Below are 18,818 nucleotides of genomic sequence, written 5' to 3'. Positions count from 1 at the left end.
AGCGTCATGATGCTAGGGAGATGATGATGATGATGATGATGATGACTCTCTCTCTCTCTCTATTTAAGAGCTGCGCTCTTGTCGGTGGAGTAACCGCCATTCCTCTCTTCTTCCCGCCAAAACCTTCACCTCCCGATACGACACGACCTGCACCTTCTCTTTTATTTGTTTCATAAATGTTATCCTAGGTCTACCCCTTCCTCTCTTCCCTTCAATTTTTCCTTCTATAATGTTTGTTATAAATGAATCGTGTCGTATTAGGTGGCCAATCATATTTCCTCTCCGGTTCTCTATAGTCTTCAATATGGTTCTCTTTTCCTCAACTCTTTCCAGCACTTTTTCATTTGACACCATTTCAGTCCAGTTTATACCCTCCATCCTTCGCCAACACCACATCTCAAACGCTTCCAACCTCTCTCTGTCTCTCTGTGTCATAGTCCACGTTTCACTTCCACGGATGATGACTATCCTTTGTAAATATGATTGGCCACCTGATCCGACAGGATTCATTTATAAAGAACATCATCATCATCATTAGCCGTACGACGCTCATTGCTGGGCATAGGCCTCCCCCAAGGATCTCCACGACGATCGGTCCTGCGCTGCCCGCATCCAGCGGCTTCCCGCGACCTTCACAAGATCGTCGGTCCACCTTGTAGCGGGCCTACCCACTGAGCGTCGTCCGACACGTGGTCGCCACCCCAGAACCCTTCCGCCCCAGCGGCCATCGGTCAAAGAACATCATAGAAGGAAGAATTTGAAAGAAAGAGAGGAAGAGGAACGTCGTGTCGTATCAGGAGGTGAAGAATTTAGCGTAGAGAAGAAAGGAATGGCGATTACTCCACGGATAAGAGCCCAGCTCTTAAATATATAGAGTGGTCACTTTGGTCCTAAGTTCCAACTCGTTACAGTCTGGGAGTCTTCAAGGCTAGAGTGAATAGGCATTTGCTAGGTAAACATGATCCACTCTACACCACTTTATCACGTACCATCAGGTGAGATTGTGGCAAAAATCGAGCATATTTTATTTAAAAATAAATAAATAAGTAAGACCCCAGAGGGGGTGAGGTAAATCTATTCCGGCGAAACGAATTGGTGCAGGGCGGAAAGACACCATTCTACACGTAGTACCTATCTGAGTTTCCTCACGATGTTTTCCTTAACGAAATCCAAACATGAATTAGAACTTTGCTGGATTTGAACCTGCGACCTCAATATGAGAGTTACGCGTTTACAAAACCAACCGGTAACACATGCCAATGAACTAATCTACGTCGCGTAATTGAACACGAGAGCAAGCGACAAGTAACTGACAGATAAACTGAGAAAGTTGGTGGGTTAATTGAATATGTCTACTGAAGGCATATATAAACACGCCTCTTAAACGTAATTAGGCTCGCATTCGCGCTCGGGTTATTCACTTACTTATAGATACTTATACGAAAACAATTTCTGTATTCGTGTCACTGGGAGACTCCACGTCTCGTGTGAATGTTACGCTGTCGTCATGTACGTAGTATCCATTTCGGGACTTATAAATTTAATTAGTACTTAACATATATTATATAAACTGCCTATATACGTCCCACTGCTGGGCACAGGCCTCCCCTCAATCAACCGGAGGGGGTGTGGAGCATACTCCACCACGCTGCTCCAATGCGGGTTGGTGGAGGTGTTTTTATGGCTAATAGCCGGGACCAACGGCTTAACGTGCCCTCCGAAGCACGGAATCATCTTACTTTTTCGGACAATCAGGTGATTCAAGCCTGAAAAGTCCTTACCAAACAAAGGACAGTCTCACAAAGTGATTTCGACAATGTCCCCATCGGGAATCGAACCCGGACCTCCAGATCGTGAGCCTAACGCTCTAACCACTAGACCACGGAGGCTGTCAATGTGAAAGAAATAAACATTTTTTTTTTTTTAATAAACAGAGTGTTAGTGACATCGTAACGGATACTGAGGGGTATGATTCAGACCATGATTCTGAGTTAATAAATACCAAGTGGAATTTGCCGTTGGAAAAAGCGGACCCGTCAAATCTTCAGGTTAGGTATGCGGGATAAATAAATGATAACGGGATAATGCTATGCCTATTACGTTTTCTACCTCTTTCTTTCCACACTTGATCAGGTATGACGGCGTCTCGGGCAGCCGCAGCAGGATGCAGAAGTGCACCAGCGGGATGGCCATGCAGATCCATAATACAGTGTTGAATGCCAGTAGATCTCCAAGGATAAATACCAGCAGATTACCCATCGTCTGTAAACAAGTAACAATAAATAGTACACAATAATTCACGGGAATAGCTAACCTCTTGGGAATCAATACTATGCAGCCATATTGGGTAGATAGATAGATAGATAAAATACTTTATTGAGCACAATGGACACAAAATACAGAGATAAGGACAGCATATACAGAAAAGCACAACAGGCGGCCTTATTGCTCATGCAGCAATTTCTTCCAGGCAACCTTTGGGTACAGAAAAATTACGTAGTAGTAGGGTAGTTTCACTAGTTTCCCAGGTCAAAGATAAATTATGATATTCTAATTACTAAACTAAAATTCAAAAGCCACCGTGGTCTAGTGGTTAGAGCAATGGGCTCACGATCTGGATGTCCGGGTTTGATTCCCGATGGGACAGTGTCGAACTCACTCTGTGAGACTGTCTTTTGTTTGGTAAGGGCATTGCACTTTTGAATCACCTGATTGTCCGAAAAAGTAAGATGATTCCGTGCTTCGGAAGGCACGCTAAGCCGTTGGTCCTGGGCTACTAGTCCAAACACCTCCACCAACCCGCAGTGGAGCAGCGTGGTGGAGTATGCTCCATACCCCTCCGGTTGATTGAGGGGAGGCCTGTGCCCAGCAGTGGGACGTGTATAGGGTGTTTATGTTTTTATGTATTCTAATTACTAAATAACGAAGGCTCTCACCCGGTACAACGTTTAAGACAACAGGCCTGAGGGTGCCCAGATGGGTGCGAACCTCGGCTCAGGGTGTCGTTCAGCGATAAGCGCTGAATGATATAGACGTTCGACAATAAAATAATTATTTATGTAACAAATTGAAGATTCAAATTGTAAGTAAGTATGTTACCTAGTGAATAAAGATAGTTTTGAGTTTTAGTTTGAGAAAGGAAAAGAAAATTATCGTCTGGATTGGTAATAGCAATAGTTATTGGCTAAGGGGGCTGTCTGCCTTTCCTCCTCACAAATGACGCACGAACCGATCGTAGTATAACACTTTACACATTAATCATTGCTGTTTTGGTATCGCGCAGCAGCAACTCGCGCTTGTGTTACTACGCAATGAACGCCGGGTAAATCGATGTAGCGGTTCCGCCGGAAGCGTCATGGTGTGACCGCTTCACACGCCGACGCGAGTTGACGTTGCCAGGCGACATGCGAACTCGTGTAGTTTAGTGAACCAGAAAAGTAAATTACTTAAATCCATTTTTCGATTGAACAAAAAATAAAACATATTTATAAGTAATCGAAATATTAGCGACACTCTAGTTGTTTCTGATTTAAAATTTTATAAAAAAATACCCGTACAAAAGAAGAAAATCATCAAAAGCTGACTTATGCCTGGCAAATGAGAAGTGAAACCCTTCTTGACAGTAAGGGTATTTCTAAAATTTGTGGACATGTTACATTACATTCGCAGGGTCGTCTATTGATTTATTTAACAGTTTATTGTACACAGAACAGGATATAAAAACAATTATGAATTGATATCAAGTGAAAAATACTTTTGCGATGGAAAATTCCAATTGATATCAACTCAGAATCTTGGTCTAAATCATCCCTCAAAGTTTTCGTTACGATGTCACTAAAACTCACGGGAGTAACTTTTTGACATTGTGATCGCTATATAACCTAATATAACTTAACACGTTGAACGCTATGACGGACACCATATGCCCGCCGATGGACTTACCCCTGGGGCCACGCCAAAAATGTGAGAATTGTCCAAATATTGTAGAGATTTATGTGAATATTGTCTGGAAATAACTAAAAAATAATAGTCCGCTTAAGGAAAACACGATTTACTTACTCATTATTTTCCGAAATGTCAAACACCAATGTCTACCATTTCACATCTGTGCCGCAACTCACTCGGCTAGACCATGAATTTTAGTCTGACGTTCAACGTGTTAAAATAAAATTAGATGGTGTTTACAGGAATTAGCAACATTATATTAAAACAACTTTTGATATATTAACAATTTGACGTTCTGTCCCGAAACGTGTTAAGTTGACAAAGAGATCGTGCCCTGTCATTCCCTATTATAATATATTGTACACACATCCACACAGTAACATAAAACCAATTAGGCTTTCTATGTATAAAGACGTATCTCGAGCTATTAGGATTAAGGGTAGCAGTTAATGATGTGTTTTATTCCAAGGACTTACGTATTGATTTTGGTGATTCATCGCTATCTAATGATTTATTTTGAAGCTCTTACTTTTTAAAGGGAATTAACATAACAACATAGCCTCAGTCATGTATCCTCGGAGTCTCTGTCTTATCGTGTGGGTTGTGAGGTGGATTACCAACCTCATCAACCCGTAATCAGGGTAATTGTTGAGCCGCCAAAGGCCCCGGCAGATTCGAGAAGTCAATCAATCTATTAAGAATTCTTTATTGCACAAAAACATGAACACAGGGCATGTAAAGAGGAATAAAACAAGCACAAAAGGCGGCCTGCGGCGGGTTGCTGAGGTTGGTAAGTCACTTCACAACCCACACGATAGAAGAAGGAGAAGAGAAGGCACTAACACCAGTTCCCATTAACAGCAGTTCCCAAGAAGAAGAAAAGAAGAATGGGGCGACCCTATTGCCATCAACCGGGCACCAATACTAAAAACCTCGCGATATCAATTATCTAAGATCCAAACATGAATTCAAACTCATAAAGTCGGATTTTAGGTGCAAGTCGGGATTCAAATCTTAATCCCCTGGTAGTTGCGGCTTCCGAATACATCCCGCTTACGGACGGTACTGAAAAGTATCGGCGTTCGACGTAATATACGATCCCGACGACCCGATTACTCTAGCCATAGAGACGGCCAATCAGCTCGCGACATCAAACACTTCAGGATCCCGATACCGACCACGCCGGCGTGGTTGACGATTTCCCTCAATCAGCGCTTATCGCTATCGACCCACTAGGGTCGATTAATTCTTTCAAATATTTTTCCTCTCAGACCGCGCCGTAAACCGAGGTTCACGCCCAACTGGGCACCCTCAGGCCTGTTGTCTTAAACGTTGTACCGGGTGAGAGCTTTCAGCGCTCCCCATTTCCCCGGCCAAGTAGTTAATGCCATCTACGGCAAATCTACATAATAAGTCTCGTCAAAAATAAATAAAAGGATTCGAATCTTTCCGGCCGAATAATTAGTGCCATTTGCAGCAAATTGATAAGAGTCACGTCTAAAAAAGGCGGATTAGTAGAACCCGTGACAGACACTGAGATGTAAGTTACGTGCTCTCCAAATAAGGCTATCAGACCGACACATTTTTATTTCATTTCCCTAACATTATCCCGTTTTTCCCAGGGTCCGCTTACCTAACCTGAAGATTTGACAGGTCCGGTTTTTACAGAAGCGACTGCCTGTCTGACCTTCCCTGTGAAGGGAAAACCAGGGGGGTTAAAATGGCCACATCGAAGCAATTCATCTAAGAAAGCAATATTGCAATTTGACATTTGTTTCCATTGCGCACTTGCATATGCGCAAATGTCAAATTGCAATATTGCTTCCTTAGATGAATTGCTTCGATGTGGCCATTTTAACCCCCCAGCCCAATACAGGTTAGGTCAAAAACCTCCGAAAATGCATTTCTCGGGAATGTGGGTTTCTTCCCGACACATTTTTATTTAATAGTTTTAATTAATTTAGTGGCTGATATTCATCGCAAGCCAGGTAGACGCCCGGAGGGATTCCTAAAAAGCATCAATCTCTCAATCATGGCAGATTGAGTAATTTCCTTCGTAATCAATCAAACTGATTGATGTAAAAGTAGAACGTGGTTCAGTGTCGCATTCAATTTAATCATGACGCAAGTACACTCATACTGTGATGGTTGAAGTCTTACATGGTTACTTTATAATTGCTAGATTGTAGTCTTGACTGAAGTAGCCATTTCTATGCTGCATGAGCAGTTCTGACACGAAATCTTCTTCACACAGAACAGTTCTTTTCGTGTAACACACTAATTCTTTTCCGGTTTAACACGTTGACAGCTTCCGAATACATCCCGCTTAGGGACGGTACTGCAAAGTATCGGCGTCCGAAGGATGTAATATACGATCCCGACGACCAGATTACTCTAGTCATAGAGGCAGCCAATCAGCTCGTGACACCAAACACTTCAGGACCCCGATACCGACCCCGACGGCGTGGTCGACGACTTCCCTCAATCAGCGCTTATCGCTATCGATCCACTAGGGTCGATTAATTCTTTCAAATATTTTTCCTCTCAGACGACGCCCTGAGCCGAGGTTCGCGCCCAACTGGGCACCCTCAGGCCTGTTGTCTTAAAACGTTGTACCGGGTGAGAGCCTTCAGCGCTACCCATTTATCCGGCCAAGTAGTTAATGCCACCTGCGCCAAATCTACAATAAGTCACGTCAAAAAAAAAAACACGTTTACAGTCCCCGTACAAAATGTTTTGACTTCCTTGTAAGTCCCGCATATCTGATGTTATTTCAGTTTATTGAAAAAGTAAACCTGAATAAACAGATATTTTTGATTATTTGAATATTTTTACTAAACCTTCGTCATCTTATCTAAGATTGTTATTTCGCTGACAATGTCGCGACATGTACTGATTATAATAATGTGAATAAAGAACTTTTACAAACAAACAAACTAAACCTTCAATCACTTCAGCCTTCAAAAAGGTGGCAAAACTTTGCTAAGTTACCTGGGATCCAAGTGGAACCCGCCCTTACTGCGTACCTGGTCATTTCTTAGTGACCCATGTATGGGTCACGGACGTATGGAGCTAGTCCGTTATGACCTGTATAAGGATCACTGGACTGCCAACGTGTTAAACCATCCCGCAGTAGTTACGGCGTCCGAATACATCCCGCTTACGGAAGATCTTACCAAAACATATCACTTATGTCAATGAAGGACTTTCTAGGCTACGTTTACCAAAAACAATATACGTAGATGGCGTTGTACAACTTAAATCAAACACACATTATTGCACAAAACTGAATTTTTACAATCATGCATAACATAACATAACATAAATAGCCTATATATATGTCCCACTACTGGGCACAGGCCTCCCCTCAATCAACCGGAGGGGGTATGGAGCATACTCCACCACGCTGCTCCACTGCGGGTTGGTGGAGGTATTTTTACGGCTAATAGCCGGGACCAACGGCTTAACGTGCCTTCCGAAGCACGGAATCATCTTACTTTTTCGGACAATCAGGTGATTCAAGCCTGAAAAGTCCTTACCAAACAAAGGACAGTCTCACAAAGTGATTTCGACAATGTCCCCATCGGGAATCGAACCCGGACCTCTAGATCGTGAGCCTAACGCTCTAACCACTAGATCACGGAGGCTGTTATGCAATCAATAACATTTTTTTTTTGAAGTGACTTATTGTAGATTTGCCGCAGATGGCATTAACTTGGCTGGACAAAAATAGTAAGTAATGCATAACACATGAACACAGTACAATTTGGGCGGCCTTCTATTGCTCTAGAGGCATTACTTCAATCAATCAATACGAATAAAAGTAAGCACAATAAGCGGCCTTATTGCTAAACAGCAACTTCTACCAGGAAACCTTAATGTGTATTTCTTCCAAGCAGCCACTACCAGGAAACAAACATTTACCACACTTTACCATTATATCTATTTTCTCATTACTCGGGCACATAATTACCTATTCCAAAATACAATGTAATAACTATTATATAAAAATAATTGCTATTTGATATTTGGATCACATTATGTATATAATATTTTATGTGGCAACCTATATTGCTTCTCTTTATTTTTACGAGGGAAATCCTTTTACAAGCACGAGCTCCCTTAAAATACACTTGTATCACAATGTTAGCCTACTAAGAAAATTTTTTGTTTTGTTTTGTGTTTTAAGTGGAGAAATAATCATTTTTATTATTTTTTTTTGATCAGAATAATAATGGGTGGAAGATGTAACTGTGCCTGGGTGTAATAAAAAGGGTCATCATTTATATCCAAATACAAAGATAAAGATGCATAAGTCCAAAATGTTATCTTATATACAGGGTGTTAGTGACATCGTAACGAATACTCAGAAGGATGATTCAGACCATGATTCTGAGTTAATATCAAGTGGAATTTTCTGTCGCAAAATTCATGTTATTTTTTAGTTTTTTTTTTAATTATTTTCAATTCTATACTTTTGCGATGGAAAATTCCACTTGATATTAACTCAGAATAATCAGCTGAATAATCCCTCTCAGTATTCGTTACGATGTCACTTACACCCCATACAAGTACATACAGTAGCCATACAAGTAGGTATGGGTGTTAGTGACACTGTAACGAATACTGAAGGGGATGATTCAGACCATGATTCTGAGTCGATATCAAGTGGAATTTCCTGTCGGAGAAGTCATGAAAATTTTAGAGCTTATTTAAATTATTTTCCGTTCCATACTTTTGCGACGGAAAATTCCACTTGATATCAACTCAGAATCATGGCCTGAATCATCCCTCAAAGTTTTCGTTACGATGTCACTAACACCCAGTATAAGTAAGTAAAAATGTTATCCATGAAATTAGAAGGTTAAACGAAGGAAAATCTGTACAGCGCCATCTATATTGTTTTTGAGGAACCTAGTCTGAAAAGTAGCTCATTCCATTATATACATTTTCATTCGATAAATGTATGTTAATAAATGTTGTGTTAGCTAAGCCCCTTTTAGGTTTTATTTTACGCAACCGCACGAACACATTTTTTTTTATAACGCAAAGAACAATATTGGATCCAGAAAGCTTAATTTCCCGGATCCAATTATCGTAAAGGGAAACCATTTAGTAATATATCATTGTCTTCCTCACCAAATGTAGTTGACTTCCTTCCTATTTTGTAATAATTGCCCTCGTGTTGCTAATTTAGATTTGTGGTTGGTAAGTATTCAATTTTGGAATATTATGTGTTTATATTATGTTTATGTATTAGAATATTGGTAATGATACTGTATGTTGTTTTGTATAAAATAAAATTACTTTATCCTATTTGACATTTGCGCATATAAAAGTATGTGCGCAATGCAAACAAATGTCAAATAGCAATATTTTGGAATATGGTATTTAATTTTGGAATATTGTATTTAATTTTAGAATGTGGCATTCAATTTATATCCTGTTGTGTTAGTGTCCTCAAATTATATTAGCGTAGAATGAGGAAATACTATTAGTCCCAATTCTAATTTGGATAACTTGTTGCTATCCGACGAGAATAAGGAGTATCTCACAGGAGACTATTGTTTCACCGCAGCACACGGATATGGAATTTGGTTGCTTTTGTTTTGACGTGACTTATTGTAGCTTTGAAGCAGATGGTGTTAACTACTTACAATTTGTCTTAATGTATCTATTTATTTGTACGCTGTTGTGTAAGTTGTTTTTTCTTGCGTGTTTTGATTGTAAGTTATGTGTTAACTAGTGATGTTCCGAATATCCGTATCCGTATCCGTATCCGTATCCGTTACTTTTGACGCGGATCTTTTTCAGGTGATTAAGTAGAATTATTAAATAAAAAACTATAAAATTCCATTCAGATTGTTTTTATTTCTTAAAATCAAATATTTGGCACCTTTATATTGCAAACATTTAGATACATAGATCTTTATAATGAAAGCAAGATAAAATATCACTTTTATAACAATGAAATAACTAAAAACTTTAATCTTTTTTAAAAGAAAATAAAGATCCGTATCCGTATCCGCGGATCTTTACACTAAATATCCGTATTCAGATCCGTATCCGCGGATATGTCATTTTTAACGATCCGGCACATCACTAGTGTTAACGCCTCCAAGTGAAAACTATAAGCACTTTTTTAAATGATGAAAAATCACATTCAGTAGTGATTTTTGTTAATAATAGGTACCTCGCAATAGGCAAGCTAGTTCGTAAAAAATTGAGATCTCAATTTTGCGGAATAAAATTAATTGAAGTATTAAATCGAAATAGATGATGCAACGAAGCAACTTTCGCAAAGGCCGGTCATAGGATGGGTGACCACAAAAAAATAAGTTCTCATCTCGAGCTCCTCCGTGCTTCGGAAGGCACGTTAAGCCGTTGGTCCGGGTTGCATTAGCAGTCGTTATAACCACCAATCCGCACTGGGCCCGCGTGGTGGTTTAAGGCCCAATCTCCCTATCCATCCATAGGGAAGGCCCGTGCCCGTGCAGTGGGGACGTTAATGAGCTGGTGATGATGATGATGATGAAATAGATGAATGTGATTTTTCAAGAAGGCTCTTACTTTTCACTTCTTCATCTATCGTGTGGGTTGTGAGGTTACTAACCTCATCAACGTGTCTGGGTTATTATTGATCCGCTAAAGGCCACTGACATGACTCATATAACGATTACTCACTTACTTACATCAGTAAGTAGTAACAACTTTAGGGTATACATGCCATAATTCTGAGTTTACATCAACTGAAAATCATCATCATCAGCCGTACGACGCCCACTGCTGGGCATAGGCCTCCCCCAAGGATCTCCACGACGATCGGTCCTGCGCTGCCCGCATCCAGCGGCTTCCCGCGACCTTCACCAGATCGTCGGTCCACCTTGTAGCGGGCCTACCCACTGAGCGTCGTCCGAAAATATTTTCATGAATTTTCCGACAGGAAAATCCACTTGATATCAACTCAGAATCATGGTCTGAATCATCCCCCTGAGTATTCGTTACGATGTCACTAACACCCTGTATATTGTTGTATAGGCCTAGGCGTTCAGAGAACCTATAGACACGATGTGACCCATATTAGGAGAGTGGGAGGGAAAATGATACCTCATCAATTTCCATAAGAGGTAAACGTTCAGAGGGTTCTGTTACAGGATTCACAGGGCACAAACGTTGAACCTAAGACAATGGCGTATCATTAATTTTAAGTAGATGTATCCTTTTACAATAACCTTCTTTGTTTATACCCGACTACAATTTCAATTACATTTTTTTTATTAGCATAACATTTTGCCTTTTGGCGGAGGACAGGAGTCCTAGTATGGCTTTGTAACTAAGTACTCTGGGCGCTATCCCACTTGCGTCAGACAGAGTACTGCGGGGCGGAAGGCAAGAGGGAAACCACTGCCCTATTTTTCTCTAAAAAAAGTAGCATGGAAAATGCTGCACCGACAAGAGCGTGGCTCTTAAATTCATGATGATGATGAGCATAATTAATATACATAGTACAATGGCCCCGATTCCAGCAGACACCTAATATTTTATTTTAAGTTATACCCGACATTTTCTTATCCGCCGAAAAGGAGAGGGACGGATGACTGTCAACAAGTTAATTTTAAAATTAATGAATAACCCGTGCGTATAAAATAGACTTCTCGCTGGTATGCAATCCGTTTGACGTGCTGTCTACTTAATTATGTCGGGTTATTGGCCGATGTAAACTTTTTAGACGGTTGTTTTAGACTTCTGCTTAAAATTGACGTGTATTCCCTAAATTTTATGCCTGACGATTACCCGTCCCTTTCTTTTTCAACGGATAAGACAATGACAGGTATAACTTAAAATAAAATTTGATGGCGTCTGCAGGAATTAATACGATACAAGTATAATAGTATTTTATGCAACAGTTGTATAAGAAGGGTCAAAAAATGCGAGTGGCGTGAGTTGCGATGTGAGCCTTGGCGAACATCGCAATAAGAGACGCCACGAGCATTTTTTGACCTAGTTATACAACGTTGCATACAATACTTTTTCTACGACGACGTAATTTTAAATGAAACAAACGAAACACAAAAATTTTCCAATTTATTTTCCAACACGCGGGAAAATGGCGGCAAATGTATACTTTTTTTTATAGTATGTCTATGGCACCAAACAAAGTAAAGGTGCCAGTTTCCAGGTCAAAAAAAAAAAAAAAACAACAACAATGCTTTTTTGGCGACATTATAGTACAGTTACACTTTGTAAACAATGCTTTTATAGGCCATAGAGCGTACACTTTTTCAAAGAGTTTAATTATGTATGTACTTATATTAGACTTTTTGGTTATTTAAATGCCAGATTAAAGTAGAGGAGTAGAAAAATAAAATTAAGGTCCTAGTAGTATTATACACAACGAGTTAACATCACTTTTGGAGTACGTTCACTTTTCAAAAACTTTTAGCCGGGATCTTATTTATTAGTAGAAATGGAAGGATTAAACCTGTATGCTAGTCAAATTAATATCAGGATTTGCGACATTACGTAGGTGAGAATAAATAAAAATAAGAATAGACGAATCATTTATTGTGAAACTGTGTAAAGTATAAGGTCGTAATATTATTTTTTTTACAGTTGTACCACTAACATTTGTAAGGTAATAATTACAATAGGTTACGAAAGCCGAGCTGGTTTACCCGACTGCGGTAATGAAGTAGTGTTATGTGCTTGACCCGGCGGGGTAGCCAGCGGTGTATACTATAGTACACCCTCTCTTCGCCAGCTATATTTAAGCCCATCTAAACCGGGCACAATTCCTGGAAACGACGCGATATCAATTATCTAGTATGATCCAAATATACATTCAAGGTCACTTGTTCTGTGTTTATCACGGATACAGACACGTGAACCTATTTTTACTATTTTAAATAAGTAAGTACCAAAGAAGCGTGGGTCTTTGTAGAATTACTCACAAACGCCTTTTATGTAGAGAACATTGTCTATTTTCTCATTTACAACATTCAATTATCTATGTGACAATGATCACATTGCAACGTGCTGTAATTATTATATTGATACAATAAACTAGTCGTGATTTTATTTATAAGAGTTTTCTGAGAAGTAGAAGATAGTCTCTTCCTCTAGTAGCAGTATTCGATTTATGGGACATTCATTTTTGAAACGCTAACGAAAATATACAAGGTGTTAGTGACATCGTAACGAATACTGAGGGGGATGATTCAGACCTTGATTCTGAGTTAATATCAAGTGGAATTTTCCGTCGAAAAATTCATGATTTTTTATGTATAATTGTAAACTAAGTGATACCTAAACGTTCCATTATGTAACCCGGGGCAAACTAAAATTGGCTTTCTTGTTGCTTAAAATTTTATATCACCGCTATGTATACTATATAAGCTGTTGATTACCTGAACAATAAATACATAAATAAATATCAAGTGATATTTTCTGTCGCAAAATTCATGTTTCTTTTTAATTATTTTCAATTCTATACTCTTGCGATGGAAAATTCCACTTGATATCATCCCAGAATCATGGTCTGAATCATCCTTCAAAGGTTTCGTTACGGATGTCAAGAACACCTGTGTATACCCAATTCATGCAGCATATCAAAATCTTGTCATTTGTCAGATGAAACAGGTTTATATTATCGCGCGCGAGTTGAAGGCGAGCGATTCACACGTAAGGCTCCTACTCCGCACCACTTCAATCCCCTGGTGGTTGTGACTTCCGAGTATCCGAATACATCCTTCTTAGGGACGGCACTGAAAAGTATCTGCGTTCGAAGGACGTAATATAATGATCCCGACAACCCGATTACTCTAGCCATAGACGCGGCCAATCAACTGTCAAGTGGCGAATGTTTATCTACGTCAAGTATATAGTAGGTATATGTTGACACTAATATACGATGCATATTTAAGTTGTCTTGTTAAACAGTCGATTATTCAACGGTGGTTTGAAAGTCAACATTGAACGTCGGATATTAGATATCATTAATTGATGGTCTAACTACAGGTTTGGGAGACTAGCCGATTAGTCGGCTGACAAGCCGGCCAATGAGGGGCTTTCCAAGATACGTTCCCCGATATAAATATAGATGGCGTTGTTCGAATGGGCACAGCTGCCCACATGCAGACAGTCGAAGGATATCATGCCTATGATATCCAAGAGCTTCACTCGCCGACTGCTTCGCTTAAACCGCAATGACCTTCGAATAGTAGTGGGCAGTATTACGGGTCACTGCCCACTCAACAAGCACCTATTTAACTTAGGGATAACGGACAGCCCACTTTGCAGAGGTTGTCTGGACGCAGAAGAAACTGCCCCCCATGTAATCCTGGAATGCACGGGAGTGTCAGCACAACGGGTAAAAATCCTCAAAGGAATGGGGTCGCTCCGCGAAGCCTGTGAAAACCCACAGGTTCTGGAAGGAGTTAGGTTGGCTTACGTAGTCAACAATTACACGCATAATGGGCCATCTTAGAGTCTAAATGCGGAAAACAGAGCCCACTAACATAACATAACATGGCGTTGTTCGAGGATTACGCGGTTATTATCATAATTAAAACACAGTGTTACTACAAAACACTATGGAAGTGAAACGTGGACTATGACACAGAGAGACAGAGAGAGGTTGGAAGCGTTTGAGATGTGGTGTTGGCGAAGGATGGAGGGTATAAGCTGGACTGAAATGGTGTCAAATGAAAAAGTGCTGGAAAGAGTTGAAGAAAAGAGAACCATATTGAAGACTATAGAGAACCGGAGAGGAAATATGATTTGCCACCTGATACGACACGATTCATTTACTTATAACAAATATTATAGAAGGAAAAATTGAAGGGAAGAGAGGAAGGGATAACATTTATGAAACAAATAAAAGAGTAGGTGCAGGTCGTGTCGTATCGGGAGGTGAAGGTTTTGGCGCGAAGAAGAGAGGAATGGCGATTACTCCACCGACAAGAGCGCAGCTCTTAAATAGAGAGAGATAGTTACTACAAAACAAAGACTAAAAGATAAACTATGTTTAAAATATAATCCGTATACGAAAGAAGTCCCGAAGGCCGCGGCGCTACTGTCGCAGATTCTGCATAGAATTATTATGACTTGTCAAGTTAGTTTTAATAAAATCCGCCGACTTCTTTCGTGGCGCGAAATACTATTTCAAACCTATTTTATTTTTAGTTTGCGTTTTGTAGTAACACTGATAATACCGGGTCCCGTGATCATGGCACTTGCAACAGTGTTTAAATAACGGGAGTCTCATATCCCTGATTTTAACGCGGTATTAACCCGGCATTTTGTCTATAGATGGTGTTGTACAGATTTCACATAATAATTACCTATTTTCTCATTGCATCATCAAAATTCAAAATTCAAAAATATCTTTATTCAGTAGGTAACATAGTTACACTTTGAATCGTCAATTTTACATAACGAACGTCTCATCCGCCTAAAACTACTGCAGCTTCTCACAACCTGTATAGCCGGGGAAAAGAAGAAAAACCTCGGCACAGGGCCCTAGACGTTCTTTAAAAAAATAAAAATAAACATAAAATATTGGTATACAATTGAGTAATTTAGCTGCCTAATATCAGTTCTCAGACAGTTAATCCCATGCATTCATATCTTCTAAATAATCACTAACTTTATAATAACCTTTTTTGTAAAGTTTTTGTTTAACTACTGTCTTAAAACAGTTGAAAGGCAAATTCTGAATGTCAATGGGAATCTTATTGTAAAAACGTATACATTGCCCCTATATCCATCATCATCATCACCAGCCCATTAACTTCCCCACTGCTGGGGCACGGTCCTATTTGTCCGGCCAAGTAGTTAATGCCACCTGCGGCAAATCTACACGTCACGTCAAAAAAAAACCTCAAAACTCAAATTGTCTGGTCGAACGCTGATCGCCAAGATACAGTCCTTTGAGCTTAGTTCAACAATTTGTACTTACATATATTATTTATTTGTCTTTTACAAATCTGCTTGGAAATAAATGATTTTTATTATTATTAATGTTGTCATTAACAAAATGATTAATAAAATTTATTTACTAGTGTTCGTCTTGACACATGGCAATAAAATATATTACTTAATGCTGTTACTACTAAGTATTTCTTATTATATCGTGTAAAGTAGTTTGATTTATGTTATTATTGGTTTATTAATAGATAAATACTCAGTTTTTATTTCAAGTATTTTAAATACATTTTGAAGTTACTCGCGCCCTTTCTCGACTATGAAAATGGCCGATTTGGCCTTCCAGACTAGTCGACGTCTATTCGGTGCATCTCTAATAATTTAAGTAGATACTGGTGCTAATTCCTGTAAATACCATCTAATTTTATTTTAAGTTATATCTGTCATTTTCTTATCCGCCGAAAAGGAAAGGGACGGGTAATCGACAAGCATAAAATTTATGGAACACACGTCAATTTTAAGCACAAATCTAAACCAACCGTCTAAAAATTTTACGTCAGTCAATAACCCGACACATTAATTTACTCATTCTTCCTAAAATTAAGAGCTGTGAGCTGTGAATCATCCGTCCCTTTCCTTTTCGACGGATACGAAAATGACGGATATAACCTAAAATAAAATTAGGCGGTGTCTGCAGGAATCGGGGCCACTGTTTTTATTTGGATTCGAACCTGCGACCTCAAAGTGAGAGGCAAGCGTTCTACCAACTGGGCTACCACGACTCCAATGAATATTTTAGGTAAGTAACAATATTTAAAAACAAAGAGACTAGGCAGTCACTACAGGCATTGTCAAAAATGAAATTATAAACCAATGAACAGTCAATGTAATTCACACATGCTTCGTCTTTATCGTCATATTTTAATCAATCAATCAATCAATCAATAATACTTTATTGCACAACAACATAATACAAAGGACATAAACATACGAATAAAACATAAGCACAATAGGCGGCCTTATTGCTAAACAGCAATTTCTGCCAGGCAACCTTAGGGTGAAAGAAGAATAATGTACAGTATGTATACACTTTGGTACCATATCACATTAACTTTTTTGACAAATTGCACTGTAAGTCTCACTAAATGTCAAATATGTTAGTGCGACAGATTCCTAAAGTGGGTACATTATATTGCTTATGTACAGAAGTGGCGGTTCGTTCGCCTCCTTGTATAAGTACTTATAATATTATATCGCTTTTTCTTTGAGGCCTGTGACGCGGGAGAAGCGTTTACGTAGTAAATCGAGAAGATTGATGACCCGCGATATAATTATACAGGTAGGTAGATACATTTACAGAACGTTACACCATAGCTAAAATATAACAGTAGGTACACTCCATCAAAGAACCTGTGACATAGCGTTGCCGAATAATACACTATTTTGTAATCGATAGTATTGATATAATTATTTATATTTCATAATTATGAGATTATAATCGATAAGTGAAGAGCTCGGTGGCGCAGCGGTAAACGAGCTCGGTCTGCGATTGTTGAAGTTAAGCAACATTCGCAAAGGCCGGTCATAGGATGGGTGACCACAAAAAAAAAAGTTTTCATCTCGAGCTCCTCCGTGCTTCGGAAGGCACGTTAAGAAGTTGGTGCCGGTTGCATTAACATTCGTTAATAACCACCAATCCGCACTGGGCCTGCGTGGTGGTTTAAGGCCCGATCTCCCTATCCATCTATAGAGGGAAGGCCCGTGCCCCTGCAGTGGGGACGTTAATGGGCTGGTGATGATGAATCGATTAGTATTGTAGAATTAGTGACATCGTAACGAAAACATTGAGGGATGATTCAGACCACGATTCTGAGTTGATATCAAATGGAATTTTAAATTAAATTGTGTGTTTTTAACATCACTTTTCATATTTAAGTCGCGAACGAGTCGATGTGTGAACGAGGAACCTTAACTCGTCTGTCAAATTTGACTACTTGCGTTTTACTCGCACAGTATGCTAGGCCTGCAGGTCACCATGATGGAAACCAAATCTGTCTGCCTGTTACCTTAATTTTTTTTTGTGATTTTGTGGGTTTTGGTGTTTGAGACCTAGTTTTTATCCTGAAAATCACTCCCCAAGGTGATAAATAGGTGATGGTAAAAACGTTGCGTGCTTGCTACTTTGACCGCGTATGTCGTATTGTGGATATACTGTTCTGTCTGTTCTATGCGTTTAGGTACACAGTTGTACGACTAAAGACTCACCTGTGAGAATATAATAAAGGCGCCAGTCATTCCTCTGATGGAGTTGCACTCATCTCTTTCACGTATTTATATCCATCTTAGGAAATCAACACCAGTGCCATAAATCCATAATGAGGAAATAACTTCGGGCCACGGACAGATAGCATTAGAATAATTACTACGTATAGAATGGACATTCTTCGCCACCACTAATTTAAGAGCCACGCTCTTGTCGGTATAGTATCCTCAATCTCTAAGACGACGCCTGAGCCGAGGTTCGCGCCCAACTGGGCACCCTCAGGCCTGTTGTCTTAAACGTTGTACCGGATGAGAGCCTTCAGCGCTCCCTATGTGTCCGGCCAAGTAGTTAATGCCATCTGCGGCAAATTAACAATAAGTCACGTCAAAAAAAAAATCTCCACGCTTCTTTTTTAGGGAAAAATAGGGCAGTGGTTTCCCTCTTGCATTCCGCCCCGCAGTACTCTGTCTGATGCGAGTGTGACGGCGCCCAGAGTAGTTTATTTCAAAGCCGTACCTACTAGGACTCCTGTCCTCCGCCTCTGAATAGTACAGACTCTGACAGTTACTGCTGCTCTCTGAGGTTGTAACCTGTGACTTGCGCCGACACACCCTGCCTGTGACTTGACATTCTCCGCCCCGCACACATTCGTACATCGATCTCATCGCCTTTGGGTCTTACTTTA

General features: G+C 39.7%; 1 protein-coding gene across 1 annotated transcript in view; it reads right to left on the bottom strand.

Annotated features, from left to right (window-relative positions):
- LOC126376572 (facilitated trehalose transporter Tret1-like) overlaps positions 1–18,818 on the bottom strand; it is a 55,390-nt gene that overhangs the window by 14,188 nt on the left and 22,384 nt on the right. Inside the window, exon 4 of the mRNA XM_050024053.1 lies at positions 2,110–2,262. Within this exon, the coding sequence (XP_049880010.1) occupies positions 2,110–2,262 (153 nt within the window). The remainder of the gene's footprint in view (positions 1–2,109; positions 2,263–18,818) is intronic.

Source organism: Pectinophora gossypiella, chromosome 21 (genome assembly GCF_024362695.1).
Source record: "Pectinophora gossypiella chromosome 21, ilPecGoss1.1, whole genome shotgun sequence".
In the NCBI taxonomy this organism is placed as follows: domain Eukaryota; kingdom Metazoa; phylum Arthropoda; class Insecta; order Lepidoptera; family Gelechiidae; genus Pectinophora; species Pectinophora gossypiella.
Note: the sequence above shows the minus strand (reverse complement) of the source record. Positions and strands in the feature narration are given on the sequence as shown.